The sequence below is a fragment of the Panthera tigris genome, chromosome B3 (assembly GCF_018350195.1).
Source record: "Panthera tigris isolate Pti1 chromosome B3, P.tigris_Pti1_mat1.1, whole genome shotgun sequence".
In the NCBI taxonomy this organism is placed as follows: Eukaryota; Metazoa; Chordata; class Mammalia; order Carnivora; family Felidae; genus Panthera; species Panthera tigris.
Genome location: NC_056665.1, coordinates 40,658,188 through 40,679,934, shown reverse-complemented (window position 1 = coordinate 40,679,934; position 21,747 = coordinate 40,658,188). Strand labels below are relative to the sequence as shown.

Below are 21,747 nucleotides of genomic sequence, written 5' to 3'. Positions count from 1 at the left end.
TTGGACCAAGGCCCAGCTGAACATTCGATTTTTCCAAAAGTGAATTAGCATGACATATTCTAAGTACAGTGAAATCTGTAAGCAGTGTGTGTATATATATATATATATATATATATATATATATATGGAAAAGTTCAGTTAATTTAGGCTTTATTTTCTGCTATTTAAAAAAATAAGCATTTGTCCATAAATAACTCTTTGAGCACACTGTACAACTCTCACTACAGCATTGCTCTTCCTTTGTGAAATTAGATAAACACAAAATACATATGATCCTCACAATGTTCAAAAATCCCAGAAAAGTAGTTTTAATCACTGGCAAAGATATTTACACTAGTATTAATAATTTTAACAAACCATGGGGCGCCTGGGTGGCTCAGTTGGTTGGGCAGCTGACTACAGCTCAGGTCATGATCTCATGGTCTGTGAGTTCGAGCCCTGCATCCGGCTCTGTCCTGAGTGCTCAGAGCCTGGAGCCTGCTTCAGATTCTGTGTCTCCCTCTTTCTCTGCCTCTTCCCTGCTTGTTCTCTGTCTGTCTCTCTGTCTCTCTCTCAAGAATAATAAACAATAAAAAATATTTTTTTTAATAAATAAATAAATAAATAAATAATATAACATAATTTTAACAAACCAAAGAGAAAAACCAGATTAACTTTGTGAAGGGTATGAAATTACAAACTTAAGTTTAATTATCTTTTTAATGTATAAATTTTATTTTTTGATTCAATTTTCAATGGAAACAGGGAGTCTGTACTTCCCTTATGTTTAGAAGAGGCTAAGTTGCCAATCTTTCACAAAAGTTTTGACAATGAAACAGATTACATGGAATCTTTGCCTAATTAAAGTGAGACATCATCATATGTTGTATATTTGGAAAGACTAGGTACTTTAGGTCAAATTTTTTTAGAAACAATTACATATCAGTATTAGACTTCATTGCACACAGCACCATAAAGTTTCTCTCTCCATCAGTGAAAACTAGCAAATCAGATTTCAGATCCATCAAAACTTGACTTTGATAGAGTTGGTTTGAGCTACTCCTTAATAAGAAAACTAATTATCAAGGAAGTACTAAGGATAAAAACTTGGCTCTCAATTTGGTAACATTCTGTTTAATATCCATCTCTAAAAGACAAAGCAAAAAAATATAATCTACAATCATCAAAACTTAGTTTGGAAGTTGATAAAATCAGATCAATGCACTGATTTGTATTTGGAAGGAAAAACAAAGAACTATCTAGTAGGAGGTAATCTTAGGAAGCACACAAATGGATAATCTATTGTGAAAATAAGTATTCATTTATTAAAAACAAACTTCAGAAGAACATACTTGTTAAAACATGATAAACTTAGACAACAGAATATCAGGAAGCAAAAAGTGTGATAAGGAAGCAAGAATATCAGTTACTAAGTTATATTATACCCACCTCTTTAATTATACCCCTGGTTATCTTAAAATATATAATGGTAGCTCTAAGGACTCTAGACATACCTCTGGATTTATGGCATGATTTGCCTTTTATGTTTTATTGATTTCCAACTTGAAAAGTACAGGCCCAAAAGGTTGTATTTTATGATACTGAATCAAATGCATTTCTAGGAAAATTTCTCTCTTTTAATGTAGTCTATGAAATCTTCCTGTCTAATTCTAAAATTCTTATTTTACCTGCTTTGTTGTTGTTAGAAACTTTATCAACTGTTTAAATCCTCAGGCCATATTGCTCTTAAGGAGAAGATACATAGCCATCCAAATTTCCTCAACATTGCATCTTTGGCCCTCTTTCTTAAAAAGGGTTAGGTTCAGTTTAATTAATACTGAATTTTTTTAATGTGCAAAAATCTAACTCTGCTTCTTAAAGCAAATAAAAGGAACAAAAATACGGCACCATTCTAATAATCAAACGCCAATAAAAATGGCAGCAGTACAAAGATCTAAGAAAATCTCAAATGCAGCAGATTTGTAATTAGAACACCATTCAATGATTAATTTTTAGCAAGAAAAAGAAGCTTAATAACAGGTAAAAGAAACCAAATACTGCGTTATATTGAATACCAAGGTAAGTAACCATAACGAATCTTACAAATTCTCCAATATCATAATTACTTGCTTTTGAGTAACTCTATATAAGCCTCATTTTTTAAATTAAATGCCTATTCAGCAAAGCTAATTGGAACAAATACATTTATCCAAATTTACATCCTAGAATAATAAACAGGAGACATTAGTCAAGGATGAATTAAGAGAGTTCTATTCTTTTTCGTCATCTGTGTGATCAGGTGGCAAAGGACGTGCTCTGTGAAAAGAATAGAGAACTCAGTCACCTGAATATCAACTGCTAAAAAAAAAAGTTATCAACCTATATAAATCATGAAGCTTAATAGTGCAATGGGTCTCATCAAGTGAATAGAAATGAGAGAAAATTAAACTCCATTAGTTGACCAACACCTAAAAATTCCAAGTACCAGAGCAACAAAATCTTTATTTTACTTGTTAAGTTGTCAGATGAATGTTTCTCCTTTAGGATATATTGCTATTTTTATTAAAAATGGAATCTCTAATTCTATAGCATCTTCTTTCAACAGGTTAAGTGGATTAATAAACAGTATAATCAATCCTTCATACAGTAAGGACTGTGTGATAATAAAAAAGCAAAAAAATTAACCAATCCATTTGAGCAGAGAAAACATACCAAGTTGTCATATTTAACTGTATGTCCTTTTGAACCATATAAACATATTACCTAATTGGAAAAAATCTCAAAATTGGTTAAGTTTGCATATGGTAGTTGCAGCTTTTGAAAAATAATTTACATTACCCCAAAGCCATTTTGTACTCATTACACTTTTTATAGAGGAAAGTCAATTAAAAACTTCACCATAATTCAGAATTTTAGAGCTGATGAAGATCTGTGAGATCTATTCTGAAATAAGCAGTTTTCAAATTAGATCCCATAAGCCTAAATGGTCATAGAGCTAGGTAGTGAAAGAAGGAAGCTAAAACAAAGGTATTCTAACTTGGTATGAGACTACCTTTGACTTACCTACTATTAGATTACCAAGAGGTCTTCATTGTGTTTTCCTGGAAGTAAATCAAGTTAACAAATGAACACGATCATAAGCCAAGCATACTTTTGGCAAGGACCTGCTGTACTTTACGTATCATAGTTCTTTCTATTCAAGGTGTTAAGTAGATAGTTTTTCTTGATTCTGAATTCCCTCCCATGCAACTGAAAGGAGTTTTACCCTGCCTCTGTGAGAAAAATAAAGCCATAGGAGTAGCCATGTTTCAGATTATAAATTAGGGAGTTTATAGCAGAATTCCTTCTGATAAACTGATAATTTATTATCTACTATCAAAAATAAATCTATTGATTTACTATCAATAAAGAGATACAACTTTCTTCAACAAACAAATCTAAGCAAGGGGCCTAAAGGAATAATATAAACCTCTATTACTTAGTTTTATGTCACAAATTTTATTACACCATGGATCAAAATTCTTTATGAGAATATATGTGTAATTTTTCTCCATATAATTGAAAGCCTATAGTATAGGTTTTATTGTTATGATGATCAATGTAGTCATATTTGGCTACATTGCCAAATATTTTGTTTCCTTAGTAGAAGTCACAAATAATTCAAGAGGGTTGTAATATATTCTAGACCTAATATTGACTATTAGCCTGTCATATCAGAATGAGAAAGAACAAGGTACCAAACAGTGACAGGGAACTGGAATAAACTTACAGGATCATGAAAGCAAGTCTATTAAAATCCAAAATTTAGTTACTGTTCTATAGTTTGATATTCCTTTTAAATATCTCATAACAGGGGAGCCTGGCTGGCTTAGTCAGAAGAGCATACAACTCATGACTTCAGAGTTGTTAAGTTTGAACCCCATGTTGGGTGTAAAGATTGCCAAAAAGGTATGCCTGGTTGGTTCAGTCCGTGGAGCATTGATGAGTCAGCCCGTGACTCTCGATCTCGGGATTATAGGTTTGAGCCCCACATTGAGTGTAGAGATTACTTAAAAAAAAAAAAAATCTAGGGTGCCTGGAGGATTAGTCAGTTAAGCATCCAACTCTTGATTTCAACTCAGGTAAGGATATCATGGTTCATGATAAGCCCTGCATTGAGCCCCATGGAGCCTGCTTGGGATTTTTCTCTTTTCCTCTCTCTCTCTCTCTGCCCCTTTCCCACTTGTACTAAATAAATAAACAAACAAACAAATAAATAAATAAATAAGGTTTAACTTGATTTAACACTTTTTTTTTTTTTAATGTTTATTTATTTCTGAGACAGAGACAGAGCATGAGTGGGGGAGGGACAGAGAGAGGGAGACAGAATCAGAAGCAGGCTCCAGGCTCTGAGCTGTCAGCACAGAGCCCAATGCAGGGCTCGAACTGACAAACTATGAGATCATGACCTGAGCCAAAGTTGGTCGCTCAACCGACTGAGCCACCCAGGTGCCCCGATTTAACACATCTTAAGCCTATTATGGCCATACTGGATACTGTAACATTTAAGCATCAGTGTGTGAAAACGTGAACCAAAAATTTCATGGAGTGTCTATTTCTTTAAAAAAAAATTTTTTTTAATGTTTATTCATTTTTGAGAGACAGAGACAGAGCTTGAGCAAGGGAGGAGCAGAGAGAGGAAGACACAGAATCCAAAGCAGGCTACAGCCTCTGAGCTGTCAGCACAGAGCCAGACATGGGGCTCAAACTCACGAACTGTGAGATCATGACCTGAGTTGAAGTCGGAGCCAGCCAGGTGCCCCTGGTCACATCATTAATTTTCAATGTTTGTCTCTCTTCAGTCTTGTACGTGAAACTCCCAGCAGATTTAATATTAGCATTTGTTATCTGGTGAAATCCTTCAGATTCTCTGTAAGTCAGTCCAATTGGGGACTCACATTTTCTGTGTTAATAAAGAGTGGAATTAATAGATCTGATGAAGACCTATGTTTTCCTTGTCACATTGGACTTCTAGTTGCCATATGGATTGGGCTTTAGAATATGCAATGGTGAACAATAGAGTTCTTTGGCCTGGGTCTAACAGTAGAAATATAGAAAAGCAAGCAAGACCACAAGGAAAATGGCTGCTAACTGTAGGGCACAGGTGGACATTGTGGGCTCAGACAGAGGACCTGGTATACTAGTTAAAGGAACGCGTGAATAAATCTGTGTCAATAGAGCAGTGCCAGAAGCAGCAGTCCCAGACTGAGCATGGCCACCATTCCCTTGCCCACGTTGGTCACTGTGCCCTGGGTCAGACTTGCTGCTTGGTGTGCTGGATGATCACAGGCTCCTGGCTGGTACAGGAGAGAGAGCTAGCAGGGTCTTAAATTGAGGGGCATAATGACAGTGATATGGCACCATGTGGCCACCCATGCTCACCATTCCCCATACCTCCAGTCAAATAATTTGTGTTTGAACCGCAACTTTTCCAAATTGCTTAAAGAGCCTGGATCCTATTATTTATAAGTCTATTTTTTACAAAGCAGCTTTCCTTGGCCTCTTTTTTTTTTTCAAGTAGCATTATTTTTGTCCCAATTCTTAGAAGTATGTTTGTTGTTGAAAGTTGGTAGCACTGAATGAGTAGGAGGAGAGGTTTTTACCCAGAAATAATCGCTATTGATACTTGGTATGTTTCTACAGCATAAAAATTGTACTTTTGAGTGCTGAATTTTTGCTTAACCTCTGTCATGAGCATATTCCTGACATTAAAGGCTTAAAAGCATGACTTAATAATCTTCTTTAAAAAGCGTGTACACTCAACTTTGTATGCATGCAGTTTTATTCCCACCTTGTTTTATTTTTAAAAATAAATTTTTTACGTATTTTTAGAGAAGTTGGAAATAAAAATACATATTTTTACGTATTTTTAGAGAAGTTGGAAAGAAAATACACCATGGTGTTAGTTGTGATTTTCTAAGTGATGAAAGTTTCTGGATTTTTTTTTTTTAATTCTTTTTTTTTAACGTTTTATTTATTTTTGAGACAGAGAGAGACAGAGCATGAACGGGGGAGGGGCAGAGAGAGAGGGAGACACAGAATCGGAAGCAGGCTTCAGGCTCTGAGCCATCAGCCCACAGCCCGATGCGGGGCTCGAACTCACGGACCGCGAGATCGTGACCTGAGCTGAAGTCGGACGCTCAACCAACTGAGCCACCCAGGCGCCCCTAAATTTCTGGATTTTCTAACCTTTCTACATTGGTTATTTATTTCTTATAGAGGCTGAACTAGTGGTTTTTTGAGGTGTGGACATAATAGAATTGATGCTAGATAAACCAACATAGAAATTTCTTTTTTGAAAAAAGATTATAAAAAATAGACAGTAAAAATTAAATAAAGACAGGAAGTTCATGGTTAATAATATAGCACTCATCATCTGATTGGGAACTGATCCTCTTTGGGTGACTGAAAGGAGTAAAAATAATACCTTTTACTGATGTTTGAAATTCGGGAGTGACTTAGAAGAGAGTAGTACAAGTTTGAAAAAACCTCTGGTTTCTGTTTTCTTATCTTTTCAGGGAGAAACTTCAAAGTTACTCAATTTCCACTTATCTTTTATTTTCAAGAATATAAGTATTTTCAGGCACGTGGGTGACTCAGTCGGTTAAGCATCCAACTTCCGCTCAGGTCATGATCTCACAGTTTATGGGTTTGAGCCCTGAGTCCGGCTCTGTGCTAACAGCTCAGAGCCTGGAGCCTGTTTCAGTTTCTGTTGTCTCCCTCGCTCCCTGCCCCTCCCCCACTCGCACTCTGTCTCTCTCAAAAATAAATAAAACATTAAAAAAATTTTTTTAAAAATGTAAGTATTTTCTTTATATTCCAGAATGTGAAACTTACTTTCTTTTTGCTTTTCCTAAGCCACTGCTTCCTGCCTCTTCAGGAATTCGATTCTCTTTGTCAGAATCTTTAGGGGACAGCCCAAAGAATTCTCCGATTCCTTTTTGCCACTTGGGAGTTGGGCGCACACAAACTGGATTCCCTCCGGCATACTTATTTTCAACTATAAAATATAAACAGATGGAAGTAAGTAAGAACTAAGGATACAACTGCCATTCCTTAAAGGGAAACAATTCTTTAACATCAAATCTAAAGAGTATATGGTATTACATTCATCTTAAAATAATTAGAAAACGTGAGATGACAAATAACTATTCAAATAGTCTTACCCATTGTCATATTAAAGCATGACACATTTTTTCCTAATATGAGGTAGCACGGTGTAGTGTAAACCACCAAAATTTTACTTAACAAAGTCATTTACTTAAAGCACCTGTGAAAGGCAAAACAAATATACAGCAGTGTGAAAGTTTCCACAAAATTAGGTTTCACTTTTCAAAGCTCTTGGCTCCTTTTCAGTTCATAAGGTAAATCCAAGTCCTGATTTTTTTAAAGTAAGTTCTACGTCCAATCTAGGGCTTGAACTCATGACCGTGATATAGTCACATGCTCTACCAACTGAGCCAACCAGGTGCCCCGATTCCTGATTATTTTAAAACAGTAATAGAGAGGAAAAATTTCTGCCTCCTAATGAAATAATGGTTAGAATAGCAAGATGAGCAAATTACTGAGTCACTACATAGATCTTTTGCTTTAAACACATTTGTCACAAACTCTACCAGTTAAAGAAAACAAAAAAAGGGAACCTGGGTGGCTCAGTTGATCAAGAGTCTGACTCTTGATTTCAGCTCAGGTCATGATCTCCAGGTTTATGAGTCTGATCCCTGGGTCTGGCTCTGTGCTGACGGTTTGGAGCCTGCTTGGGATTCTCCCTCTCCCTCTCTCTCTGCCCCTCCTCTGCTTTCTCTCCCTCAAAAATAAATAAATAAACTTTAAAAAAAAAATAGAGATCTTTAAAATGCCTTAAGGGGTGCATTTGGCTAACATAAGTTCATTAAGGGCCTATTCAGCTGACTCTGGCAATACAACAGTGGACCAGACAATGGGATGTAGCCCTAACTGGAATTTAATGGTACAGGGTATGGAATATTCTCAATAAATTCATCACCTTTAAACTTTTGACCTACAGCTCCTTTATATCTAAAGAGAGCAAATTATTACATACATGCATATATTTTTTGGTAAGTTGTTTCTAATTTGGAACAGGGGGAAGTTTAAGTTAACTTAAGAACCCATGAAGTTCTTCACAGTGCTTTCCTGTATGTTCTTAACTAGGCCTTGTGGAATTAATCTTCCTAACTGCTCAACTTCCTAGGAAAGGAATGAGGCACCAGATGGCACAGTATTTTCTCAACCTCTCCTTGCACAGAAGGAGTAGTGTGAAGCTATTTCATCGGGCCAAGTTTTCCCTCCTAATGTCCCAAAGGCGGTATCAGGAGCTGCACAGTTGGAAAACACACACACACAGACATCATGCCAAAAAACAAACAAAAAAACATGCAGAAATGAAAACAAAAACGTTTAAGCTAAGCAGACAACTTGATTAGCACGGTCAACTACTAGATTAATTCTTAATCTAGTAAAAGAGAGCTTAAATAGCCTCCTACAAGAAAAGGACATCTGTCAGTATTAAAAATAAAAACGCTAAACTAGGAAAGAAAAACAGGTTTGAAGATAAATCGTGTCCATCCCTAACCCTGAGGCCTGAGATTCTTTTCCTTGTGACCCCCACCTTTACCCCAACCTGTCAGGCAGCCAAAACCCCCTCACTGTATCAGAGGGCAAGAAAGAAACTCGAGTGTGAGAATCTCAGGAAAATAAATTCCAAGGTGGGTCAAGGGGCTTGCAGGTCAGGAGAACTGCGGTGCCCGGCCTGATCCTCTTTGGAGAAGGTTCCTCTAGAGGTTGCAGGGGCGCTTTTTACCTTTCCTCGACGAAAGCGATGCGGAATTACTGGCAGAAGTGGAGGAACCAAGCACCTTCCTGGGAGCTCGAGAAGCCACCACTGTGGAGAGGAAAGGAGGCATTCAAAACAGGGCTGTAAGGTTCCGACACCGAGTCTCAGTGCCACGTTCTCACCACGGTCCCCGACCCCGCCACCTGGTGAGGAGAGCCCCGCGATGCAGTACAGCAGGCCAACCATCCCCTGGCCGTGCCGCTCCTCCCTCTTGGTAAAGGGGCCAGGCCGCTGCTTCCTGAACGGCTGGACCATTTGGCTCAAAGGGCGGTGGGGAGCCCTGGCCTCTCCCGCTCGCAGCGGGGCTGCCGGGAGAACCCCCTGCCCCCCACTGCCTTGCTCAACCTCCTCACCTTTTCTGTAGGTGCCTGGGACACTGTCCGCTTTAGTCCGCACCATATTCAAACGCGAGGAGAGGGGAGCAATCAATGACTTCCCAACCGAGGGTGTTTAACTGGACAAGGACCCGAAAACGAATCTCCCGCCACAGTTTATATTGGTCTCTTTCCCGCGCGCTCCACGGACTCTCCCGGGAAGCCGCTCCCATTGGTTCCGCGCCGTACCCCCGCAACCAATCGCCAGTGTCCAGCGATGACAGCAACGAGGCTTGGCTCAGTACCGTCCCGTCCATCAACTTTGCAGAAGCTTGTGATTCGTTCCCGCCCCAAGTGGGAGGTGCCAAGGTGCTTTTTCGGGGCGCCCCAAGAGTGAGTGCTAAGATTCTAAGTAAGGGAAATGGACCTGTTTTGAAAAGAAGACCCAGGAAAGACAGCGAGTTACATTTCTTCAAAAGTTACCACAGGGTGAAATCCATGTAATTGACTCCAGGAAGAGAAACTTGAAATGAAGCGGATTTTTTAATGAAAATCAAAATAAAGAACTTAAAAAAAAAAAAAACCCTCAGACGAACTCTTTCTGCCAGGTCCATAACAAAACAATTCTATGGAATTTTAGAAAAGTAAGGTATTTATGAGGCTTTTCTACGTTTTTAGTCCGTATGGTAACTTGTAACTAAAGAAAAAAAAAACAGTAAATTGTATATATATACACACATAAAAAAGAACAAATTAAACGTCTTCCCAAGATCCAAAAGGTCTCAGAGTTCCTTAAAAATATGCCAAACGTGCTAAGGGTACATCCCTGGCATACAGTGATTATAAATCTAGAATAGGAACTCAACACTATTTTCTATCCCTATGCCTATCTTCTAATTACAATACCCCTGGGGAGTGATTTTCACTCTCTGAAAACCATGCATAAAACATGATCAGATGAGCTTGCCTTGGGATGTATTTTGTTAAATGCTCACTTGAAAGGCAATCCTAAAAGTGTATGCACGGCATTAATTCTCTCCAATAAATTATGCTTGAACTTTCAGAAAATAGGCTAGTCAGTACTTCAACAGAATCAACAACCACTTTGTGTTTTAGAATTAAAGAATCTTAAAAGATCTAGACAACAGGTGAAATTATATATTATATTACAATTACATTAATCACATTATAATTCAATTAATTAACTAATTATATTGTAATAGCAGGAAATGTATTGGAAATAACCTGTAGCTTTGTCTAAAAACCTTGGAGTCTAAGACTACATTAGAATTCCTACCAGAAAAATCAACAACCCTCAGGGTATTCCTTTCTTCTTTGTCATCACACACCTCTCAATACATAATCGTTCTTGAATGCACATTATTTCTTTTTCAGTTAAAGTGGCTTCTACAAAGGCCTGAATTACTTAATTCAAACTCATTTCCCAGGTCCCTGCAGAGATTAGAACAGCATAGAGAATCTGCTGGTCTTTCTCATAGTTCAGATGCCAAGTGAGTGGCCAGAAATAATTGCAAATATACCTTTGCACACATGAGCAGTTTATTACCATAGCTATGTTTATATGTTTGTCTTTTAATAATAGGGAAGAAAACATATTAGGGTAAAAAATTAGGAAACAAGCAGTGATCTCTAGCAGATATTCTTTAAAAAAATATTTTTAACATTTATTTTTGAAAGAGACACACACAGAGTATGATCAGGGGAGGGGCAGAGAGAGGGAGACACAGACAGAATCCAAAGCAGGCCCCAGGCTCTGAGCTGTCAGCACAGAGCCCAATGCAGGGTTCAAACTCACCAACTGCGAGATCATGACCTGAGCTGAAGTTGGAAGCTTAACATATTGAGCCACACAGGCCCCCTGCAAAAGTTTTTAATTTCAATGTTTACTTTGAGGAAAGCTTCTCCTTTGAGGTTTGCTTTTCCTTTATTTAAATAAAATACGGAGAACTACGTGGTGTGAACTTGAAAATGTCAAAGGCCTAGGGCATTAAGAAAAGTTGTAGTACATTTGTATGAAATATCTGCCTAAACTTATACAAAAAAAAAATCTTTTAAGTCATGTAAAATAGGTGTGCTTGCTTTGCTCAGGCAGAATGGAGGCACCTGGGTGGCTCAGTTGGTTAAGTATCTAACTTCAATTCAGGTCATGATCTCAGTGTTTGTGAGTTCAAGCCCCTCTTTGGGCTCTGTGCTGACAGCTCTAAGACTGGAGCCTACTTTGGATTCTCTCTTTCTCCCCCTCTCTCTCTCTCTCTCTCTGCCCCTTCCCCACTTGTGCTCTGTCTCTCTCAAAAATAAATAAACATTAAAATTTTTTTAAAATAAATGATAATCACTGTAAATAGCATTGCATTATATGACATATATTACAAACCAGAGATTGCAATAATTAACATATGCTTTAAATAAAAAGAATACCTTTATTCTTAAAAAAAAATTTTTTTAATGTTTATTTATTTTTGAGAGAGAGGGACAGAGCATGAGTGGGATGGAGCAGAGAGAGAGGGAGAGACAGAATCCAAAGCAGGCTCCAGGCTCTGGGTTGTCAGCACAGAGCCAGACGCAGGGCTGGAACTCATGACCTCAGCCAAAGTCAGATGCTTCACCAACTGAGTGGCCCACCTAGCTGCCCCATATTCTTTACAAAATTTTCAACGTTTTATTTATTTTTTGAAAGAGAGAGCATGAGCAAGGGAGGGCCACAGAGGGAGAGGAGGACACAGGATCCAAAGAGGGATCTGTGCTGACATGCTGACATCAGCAACCCTAAGGCAGGGCTTGAACTCACAAAGCGGGAGATCACGACCTGAGCTGAAGGTCAGCTCAATTCAACCAATTGAATCACCCAGGCACCTCCAGAATACCTTTATTCTTGAGGACCTAATAATTTCATCATAATTTATATGATGTGCTAAGCCCTATTGTAAAAAAAAAAAAAAAAATCCTGTCATAGTCTCTGTCTTCAAGAAATTAACATTTAAAATGTTTGTTAATTAATTAACTAATTTAGAGAGCATGCATGCAAGTGCAAGCAGGGAAGGGGCAGACAGGGAAAAAGAATTCTAAGCAGGCTTCTTGCTGTCAGTGCAGAGTTGGATGTGGTGCTTGACCTCAGGAACCTTGAGATCATGACCTGAGCAGAAATCAAGAGTCGGACCTGACTGAGCCACTAGGCACCCCAAGAGGTTAACATTTAAATTATGGGAACTGAACAGATATAGAAAATGTAGAAGATTTTTATGAAGACACAAAATTTGTATCCACTGTTAATAAATATTCAGAGAGAATTTGGGTTTTTTTAAGCTAGAAAATCATATATTTTCCATTAGTAACAAAGACAATCTATACCCAATGTACATCAATACACTTATATGATTTCGATCATTTATATCAGTGGAAACATTAGCATAAAAAGGTGAAGCAGGAACCAATTAATGTAATTGCTCAGTCTAGATGGCCTAATGGGAATGAAGAACCTATAAATGTAAAACGAACTCATCCAATTAAATTTATTAATGGGGGCATCTGATGGGCTCAGTCAGTGGAGCACAGCTCTTGATATCAGGGTTTTGAGTTACAGCCCCACATTGGATGTAGAGATTACTTAAAAAATAAAATATTTTTAAAAATATATTGATGAAATATATCAGAGGACGTTAAAGCTCTCCAGTATAGTCTGGCTAAATTTTCATCAGTCCATCGTCCCAGTGGAGTAGAGAGTACTGACACACATGCAAGTTTGGTCTTCTTGGGTTGAAATACCTTTGACTCTTTAAAAATCACTGCAGCGTGGGCAAATAGGTTAAATAGGTGATGGGGATTAAGGAATGCACTTGTCCTGAAAAATTTAACAGAAGACCATGGGGGAGGGGAAGGGGGAAAAAAAAGTTAGGGAGGGAGCCAAACCATAAAAGACTCTCAAAAACTGGGAATAAACTGAGGGCTGATACAGGGTGGGAGGGAGGGGAAAGTGGGTGGTGGGCACTGAGGAGGGCACCTGTTGGGATGAGCACTGGGTGTTGTATAGAAACCAATTTGACAACAAATTTCATATTAAATAAATTTAAAAAAAGGAATGCACTTGTGATGAGCACCAGGTGTTAGACGGAAGTGTTAAATCACTATATTGTACATCAGAAACTAATATAACTGTATGTTAACTGTAATTAAACACAAAATTTAGAAAGAGAAGTCATTGTTGGCCAAAAAAAAGTATTACATAAATTTAAAAAAAAATCACTCAGAATTTATGTCAAAGTTCTTTAAAGCCAAATCATAACACCTGTTATATTACAAGTTTTTCCTCCTGGAGCTTCCTGACTTGTTTTGGCCCTCCTGGAAAAGACCTGGCTCAAAAAAATTCAATAGAAAAAGGTTCTTGCAGCGTGAACCTAGTATTAGACCATACAGAGTATTAATAAAACCACGACCACCAAAGCAAATCCCTGAAGCAGTTATTCTAGCTTGCAAGTGCTATTTTAAATGTTTTGCATAAACTAGAGCAATTTTTTTTTAAGTTAGTTTATTTTGAGAGACAGACAGAGAGAGAGGGCGTGAGCGAGCAAGAGTGCAAGCAAGCAGGGGAGAGTCAGAGAGAGAATCCCAAGCAGGTCCCGACCTGCCAGTGAAGAGTCCTAGAGCCGGCTGAATCCCAGGAACTCGGAGATCCTGATTTGAGAAGGAATCAAGAGTCCCATGCTTAGCCCACTAAACCTTACCCAGGTGCCTCAAAACCAGAACAAGTTAAAAGCTGGCCTCTCAGATTACAGTTTTGTTTTATCTTTTCCTCGACTATAGTTTTTATAGGTAATTACACTGTCTTCTCAACCGAATTCCTGATTCTCGAGTCCTACATCTTACCATGCAGAAAAATCAGGCGCAGATTAGCTCCGGTTCCAGCATAAACACACCAGGAAGCGGGAAGGAGGAGGCGGCACACGTGGGAGGGATCTGTGCTGAGGCGGTACAACCGCGAGGGGCGGTGCAGGCTGGCGGAACCCGCGCGAACGAGGTTGGTGTTGCGAAGGGGACTAGTCCAGTGCAGGACTTAGGGCTGTTGGAGCCCAGCTGGTTCCGGCTGGGAAAAATGGCGGTGGCAGGGGCGGCGTCCCGGGAGCAGCTGGTGGGCTGGTGTACCCAGCAGTTAAGGAAAACTTTCGGCCTGGATGTCAGCGAGGAGATCATGCAGTGAGACTGGTTGGGGTCTGAGGCGGGAGGGACCTCTGGGATGTGCACTGGCTGAAAGGGGAAGAGGGGAAGACTAAAAAGTTGATGAGAGTGAAAAAATATAGAAGGGCTGCTGTGGGACTCTAGGCGCCGAATTTGACCTCCGGCTTTACAGTGCAGCTTCTGGGACAGGGTGTCAGGCTCCACAATCGGTCGGTGGGGCCTTTTTTCTTAGGAAAACTCCAGATCTCTGATAACTAAACCTGTAAGACTGTCCCTGGAGCCAATTTCCTGATAGATTCTGCAGAGAAGGGCCAAGCCACATTATCTTTGCAAAAATTCCTTACTCTGAGCATTTGAGTTTGCCCGATCTGCGTGGTGTTTAATATTAAATAGGACCTGGACTTTAAATGGAGGCGGCTGAAGTAAGGTGCAAATAGCTCCTGACTGAGGAGTCCCAGGTTCTATTTTCTGTTGTCATTTACCACTTTTGGAATCTTGGGCAACTTTTTTTTTTTTTTTTTGAATATTGGGCTACCTAATTTTCCTCTCTGTACCTTAATTTCCTCATGTGTAAACTGAATACTGAGCAGAGTTTATCTTTAATACTTTGATTCCTATAAAATGGAGATCGTGACATAATTTAGTATTTTTTCTTTCAATTGATGTAACATATTTGTTGCTCTGCTGCATAACATGCTGTGGCCATAAAGGCTCTTGAGACCATTGGGTTCCACGTGGTTGAGGAATGCTGACTGGGGGAAATGTAGGGTGTTGTGGGAGCACGGAGTAAAGGATTCCCACTAAGATTTGAGAAACTTGAAAGGTTTACTTCAAGGAATCACTTTCACCTGAAAACTAAAGGGTGGGTAGGTGGAAGTGCAGTGTTCAGGCAGAGGGGGAAACTTCTTTAATAGTTGGGCTTGATCAAGGAACCTGCAAGTTTTGTTTTTTTTTTTTTTCTTAAGTTTATTTATTTATTTTGAGAGAGAGGGAAGGAGGAGCAAAAAGAGAGGGAGAGAGACAATTTGTGCTGGCTCCGAGCTGTCAGCACAGCCACTTCTTGGCTACCAATAATATAATACTATTTGAACTCATTTCACTTACTAGGTTTTTATAGTTATTGCACAACAGGCTATGATGCCATGTTGAAAGCATTTTTGTGTACATTTCCTGTGTCTTGCCAGGCATTTTACTGAGAATTACTCAGGTGTACTGTACTAGTGTGCTAACTTGAACAATTTGGCATGAATGGCCTGAATTTTTACAGACAGCACAGAACTGTTAACTTCCTAATCAGTGATTCACTTATGGAACATTAAGATTTGTACACAGGTTTAGCAAAATAAACTGTTCTGCAATCTGCATTAGCTCATGTTTTGGATGATTCTGTTTTGAAAGATTTGTTATATAACACATTTAGATGTATGTTGTTCCTTATTATACTTTGTTAAATAGTTAAAATGACATTTATTCAAATGTTACTGGAACTCCATAAATCCTTCCCTGGTAATTTGAATACCAGAGTTAAATGATCCCCTGAGGTTTCTTGCCGTCCTTTTGTAAGAACTCAATAGTAATTAATCTTTTGATGGGATGCTAACTTTGGGGATCAAGTTGATTAAACTGTAAAAGTCCTGAAAAACAGTGGTCTTTTCTTTTTTAATCTGTGATGGTTTAGAAGATGCTCTTAATGATGCCCAATGGCACAGGTTTATTCACCTATAGATCATAACACTGCAAATGCACCCACCACATTAAGAAAATAACCTAGCACATATGCTACTGGTGATGGCAAAATCTCATGATTTTTTTTTTAATGATACAGCATTATTATAATTTTTCTTATATCCCATACCAGTATATCTGCATTACAATTTATTCAGATCTTATAATGCTTTCATGGTCTGATATCTTAATTTACAAGTTATTTTTTAAAATTCTTTTCTAATGGTGTAACATATTCACTGTAGAAATCTTAAAAAATCAGAAAAAAGATAAAGAAGGAAACCAAAATTAACCATAATACCACAATCCAGAGATTATCATTGTTTCACTCTTCGTGTTTTTTTTCCTATGCATATTGTAATACATTTTCAAAACATAGGGGAAAAAAGAAAAGAAAAATAAACTCTTGTTAATTGACCATAGTGGTAATTATTTGGGGGTATAAGCTCTGGCCTTTTTTCTACACATGTGTATGTGTATACACATTGCTTTTATAGCAAATGGAATCATATGCTCTGCACTCTATCCTATTATTTCATTTACCATTATAGGAGGGCATTTTCTCAGAATAATAATTATTCAAAACTTTCACATTTAGTGGTAGCATATTACATTTTTGAAAGTCCAAAAACTTGAATTCATTAGTCCCTTTTCCATCAATAGATATTTTAAATAGCTTCTAGTGTTTCATTAATTCAGTGAGGCAGTTAACCTTTGCATAAAATTTTCTGTCTCTTATGTCTTATAAAGTCCTATAAATGGAATTACCAGATTATTTTTAAGGCACTTCAAATATATTGGCCTGTCAATTTTTAAACAAGTTGTACTGACTTGAACTGTCACCCCATTTCACTTTTAGGAACCTTTATAACATTTCCTTAAAAGAGATCTGCTCATTACGATGTGATACCCATCTTGATATATAATTTTTGAGAATATTAAATCAACAACTGTTTAGATTGTTCTATGTACTCATATTTTTAGCAAAAGAAATTTTAGGTTTTATAATATAGAGATTAAGTGATTTGTATTCCTTGGAAAATATGACTGCAGATATGTAGTTATAGGAAGTATTCCTATGTTAAGGACAGCTCCACAAGCCTATCTTCAAAACAGTAATTTAATTCTTCCAACAAGAGGGTTACATAAAGGTTTTATTATGAACAAGGTGTGGTCAGGATCTTTGTCTAATCAAACTTATATCCCTAGCACCTAGCATAGAATTTGGCTTAAAGTAAACACTTCAGTAGCTCAGTCGGTTGAGCATCTGACTTCGGCTCAGGTCGTGATCTCACAGTTCATGGGTTTGAGCCCTGTGTCGGGCTCTGTGATGACAGCCTAGAGCCTGCTTTGGGGATTCTGTGTCTCCCTCTCTCTCTGCCCCTCCCCCACTTACTCTTTGTGTGTGTGTGTGTGTGTGTGTGTGTGTGTGTGTGTGTGTGTGTGTCTCTCTCTCTCTCCCCCCCGCAAAATAAATAAAACATTAAAAAAAATCGTAAACACTTTAATGGATTAATGAATAGTTTGTACTACGTCAGTTTATGTTGTGATTATTGAAAGACATAGTATAAGCAGTCTTGTTTCAACAACTTCTATTTTTGCTTCCTGAGGTATGTTTTGTCAATTGAGAGTGCTGAAGAGATACGAGAATATGTCACTGACCTCCTTCAGGGAAATGAGGACAAAAAAGGTCAATTCATAGAGGAGCTTATAACCAAATGGCAAAAGAATGATCAGGAGTTGAGTTCTGATGCTCTGCAGCAGTCCTTCAAAAAAGATGGTAAGTGGGGCACCTGGGTGGCTCAGTTGGTTGAACGTCTGACTTCAGCTCGGGCATGATCTCATGGTTCCTGAGTTCAAGCCCTATATTGGATTCTGTGGTGACAGCTCAGAGCCTGGAGCTGCTTCAGATTCTGTGTCTCCCTCTCTCTCTGCCCCTCCCCTGCTTTCAGTCTGTTTGTCTCTCTCTCAAAAATAAATAAACATTAAAAAAAAATTTAGAGAAAAAGATGGTAAGTTAATATAATTAAGTAATGGGCTGGTTTATAGAACCTCATATTTTCTGTAACTGCTATTTCCTCACAGCTAACTTAAGCAGAATCATATGTATCCGTATTTTTCAGTTCTACTCAAACTGGAATCAATACTGTTTTGTTGAGACTTTTTCAACTTAGAAAATATCACAAAAATACCTGTTTGCAGATAAAAATGTGGTTTCAGAATAGTTTGAAAAATTTATCCATGTTTTAAAAAAACAATTTTCAGGAGTACCTGTGTGTCTCAGTCAGTTAAGCATCCGACTTCCATTCAGGTCATGATCTCACAGTTCCTGAGTTCGAACCCTGCATCAGGCTCTGTGCTGACAGCTCAGAGTCTGGAACCTGCTTTGGATTCTGTCTCCTCTCTGTCTGCCCCTCCCCCACTCAACTCTCTGTGTCTCTCTCTCTCAAAACAAATAAACATTGGGAAAAAATTTTTTTTTAAATTTTAGTTATCTGTATACCTGGATGAAAGTAAATGCTGACCAACTTTAGTATGAATAGCATTTAGAAGTAACTATTTAGTTAAAAGATATGAAAGATAAATACCAAACTAAATAATCTAAGTCATTATTATTATATAATCTAAAATATATCAGATTTTAGGGTCACCTGGGTGGCTCAGCCAGTTAAATATCTGACTCTTGGCTTTGGCTCAGGTCACGATCTCATGGTTTGTGAGATCGAGCCCCATGTTAGGCTCTGCACTGACAGCATGGAGCCTGCTTGGAATTTTATCTCTTCTTCCCTCCCTCCCCCTCCCCCCCCTCTTTCTCTCTCTCTGCCCGTCCCTCCCTCCCTCTCTTCTCTCTCAAATAAATAAATAAACTTTAAAAATAAAATAAAGTAGCAGATTTTAATTTACTTTCTTAATCCCAGCCAGTAGTCTTTACCATTGACTATCTTGAAAATTATGGTTTATATTTAATTCTGGTTTGAGAGGAAAAGCTAATGTAAAAACCTTCCTGACTGCATATCTTCACTCTAAATATTCAGCATCACCTTCTGTTTATTACCTATCAGTTCACCAATGAATCCCATTATTATCAATCTATATACGTATATGTATAATTTTTTTTTTCTTTTAAAGAAATGTTGGATGGGCAGAGATCAGGAGACCAGCTAAAGAGGAGTAGGAGGAAAGGCAGAAATAGACAGGAAGTTCCTGCATTTGCTGAACCTGACACAACCATGGAGGTCAAAACACCTTTTGATTTGGCCAAGGTGAGTGCTTATAGAATGAATCATTTCCTAGCTGTATGAAAAAGAGGAAGTGACTGATATATTTCAGAGAGCAAAGTGTGCAAATTGTTCTAGAGTGGCAATTATTCAACAAATGCATGAATTTTAGGGAGAAAAAGTGATAATGATGATACATTACTTTCTGTATGGTAGATTTTTTTGGCAGCTTGATTTTTAAAAACAATTTTTTTAAAATATTTATTTATTTTTGGGAGACAGAGAGACAGAGTGCATGCAGGGAAGGGGTAGAGAGAAAGGGAGACAGAGAATCTGAAGCAGGCTCCAGGCTCCAAGCTGTCAGCACAGAGCCTGATGTGGGGCTTGAACCCATGAATTGCAGGATCATGACCTGGGCCGAAGCTGGATGCCTACCCGACTGAGCCACCCAGGTGCCCCTGGCATCCTGATTAAATAATTATTATAAGGACATCTTGGTTAGAAATGAGATTGAGAAAGATATACATATATACATATATATATATATATATCTTACATATTTATACTTATATATATGTGTTTATATATCTTACACATATATATATAATATATATAATGGAACATATTTGATGAAGTGCACCAAGGCTTCATTTTCAGCATTTTGTGTGTGTGGGTTTTTAATAAAAAAAATGCACAATTATAGCTGTTATTAGAAGAGTGTTCCTACCTTGAGCCATCTGCCATTGCACCATCGTCATCATCATTTAGTGTTTAGAGTTTTTTTCGTATTCTCTCATGGCTCTCAAAATAGCCCTGTGAGGTAAGCAGAAATATTTATAATCAGGGAAATTTGAGAAACTAAATTTCCCAACATAAGGGAATAGTTAATTATGCTGAGATGGCAGATAGGTGATCAAAAAATTCTGAGTGTGATGACCATGCAATAAAACATGGAAAAGTGTTTGCAAAATAATGTTAAGTTCAAGGGGAAAAAAAAAAGAGAGACTTAAGCCTTTTCCCAAGTGGAATAAAATGAGCAAAGAAGCCTTGTAAGCAAAAGAAAAACACAAATGACCGATAAACATTAAAAGATGTTTAACTTTACCAGTTTGTCGCCCTAATTGCCTGGGACTTTATCAGTTTTAGCACTGTAAGTCCAGTATTCTGGGATTTTCCTAAGTCCTAAGCAAACCGTGGTAGTTTGTGTATTAATGTGTTATTGATTGTATTGATCACTAGTAATCAATAAACACATATTAAATCCCTGAGGTATTGCCTATAATTAAAAAAAATTTTTTTAGTGTTTATTTTTGTGAAAGAGAGCACAAGTGGGGGAGGGGCAGAGAGAAAGGGAGACACAGAATCCAATCCAGGCTCTGAGCTATTAGCACAGAGCCTGTTGTGAGGATCAGACTTAGGAACCATGAGATCGTGACCTGAGCCCAAGTCATATACTCAACCCAATGAGCTACCCAGGTGCCCTGCCTATAATTTTAAATTGCTAAAGATTTTAAAAATAGAATACTCAGTGATGGTGAAGTTGTATTAAAACAAGAGCCCCTGTACACTACTGGTGGCAATGTTAATTGGTTTAAACTCTTTGGGGAACAGTTTGGTAGCATACATCAAGAACCAGAAATGTTCCTATCTTATTGACTTGTTAATATGACTTAGAAATTTAACATAAGAAAGTAATCAGAATTGCACACAAAAGAACTATTGAAAATGTGAACTGATCTGTTTAGCAGTAAGAGAAAGACTAAAATTATACTTCCCTCATTTGATGGAATATCATTCAACTAATAAAATTGTTCACCAGAATATATCATTTGGGAAAACATTTGTCATAAAATATTGAGTGACAAATGTGTGAACGAAATACGTAGGTTTGATTTTTTTGTGTTTAAAAAAAATTTTTTTTAATGTTTACTTATTTTAGAGAGAGAGACAGAGAGAGCCAGCATGAGTGGCAGAAGGGCAGAGAGAGAGGGAGAATCTGAAGCAGGCTCCAGGCTTCATTCGGCTCAGGTCGTGATCTCATGGTTAGTGGGTTTGAGCCCCACATTGGGTTCTGTGCTGACAGCTCGGAGCCTGAAGCCTGCTTCAAATTCTGTGTCTCCCTCTCTCTCTGCCCCTCTCCTGCTCCTGCTCTCTCTCTCTCAAAAATAAATAAAACATTAAAAAAAGGTCTTTTTAAGTTTTTTTTTTTTAATTGATTTTTTGCCTTTAAAAAATACTTGGGGCGCCTGGGTGGCTTAGTTGAGTAGTTAACTCTTGATTTCAGCTTAGGTCGTGATCTCACAGTTGGTGGGATCAAGCTCTGAGTCCAGCTGCAAGCTGAGGGTGGAGCCTGCTTGGGATTCTCTCTTTCTGTCTCCCTCTTCACCTTTCCTGCTCATGCATGTGCTCTCTCTCACAAAAAACAAAA

General features: G+C 38.0%; 2 protein-coding genes across 8 annotated transcripts in view; one reads left to right on the top strand and one right to left on the bottom strand.

The window, feature by feature from the left end:
• The window catches only part of TRIP4 (thyroid hormone receptor interactor 4), an 83,321-nt gene that overhangs the window by 4,471 nt on the left and 57,103 nt on the right, over positions 1-21,747 (top strand). For 4 of the 6 annotated variants that reach the window (XM_042988647.1, XM_042988646.1, XM_042988645.1 and 1 more), the window contains exons 3-4: positions 17,712-17,881; positions 19,231-19,364. In XM_042988647.1, the coding sequence (XP_042844581.1) occupies positions 17,712-17,881; positions 19,231-19,364 (304 nt within the window). Of the gene's footprint in view, positions 1-14,143; positions 14,219-14,248; positions 14,395-17,711; positions 17,882-19,230; positions 19,365-21,747 lie in introns of those variants that run through there. The other 2 variants (XM_042988649.1, XM_007084509.3) reach the window with 2 other exon arrangements.
• On the bottom strand, positions 1,280-14,172 carry PCLAF (PCNA clamp associated factor). 2 transcript variants are annotated; one of them, XM_015538620.2, is made up of 6 exons: positions 14,068-14,172; positions 9,226-9,613; positions 8,840-8,920; positions 6,856-7,018; positions 3,043-3,080; positions 1,280-2,295 (listed from the first exon to the last, which is right to left on the bottom strand). In XM_015538620.2, the coding sequence occupies exons 2-5, from the start codon at positions 9,269-9,271 to the stop codon at positions 3,068-3,070; spliced, it is 303 nt and encodes a 100-aa protein (XP_015394106.1). In that variant the 5' UTR covers positions 9,272-9,613; positions 14,068-14,172; the 3' UTR covers positions 1,280-2,295; positions 3,043-3,067. The 2 variants fall into 2 exon arrangements, with proteins under 2 accessions (XP_015394106.1, XP_007084570.1); XM_007084508.3 differs by lacking the exon at positions 3,043-3,080.

What these genes read in the sequence shown, in the direction of transcription:
- PCLAF (XM_007084508.3), bottom strand. Translation starts at nt 9,271, where the DNA reads ATGGTGCGGACTAAAGCGGACAGTGTCCCAGGCACCTACAGAAAAG. An exon ending in CCCAGGCACCTACAGAAAAG is followed by an intron (nt 8,921 to 9,225) that starts GTGAGGAGGTTG and finishes TCCTCTCCACAG; the next exon opens with TGGTGGCTTCTCGAGCTCCC. An exon ending in TTAGGAAAAGCAAAAAGAAA is followed by an intron (nt 2,296 to 6,855) that starts GTAAGTTTCACA and finishes TTCTTTTCACAG; the next exon opens with AGCACGTCCTTTGCCACCTG.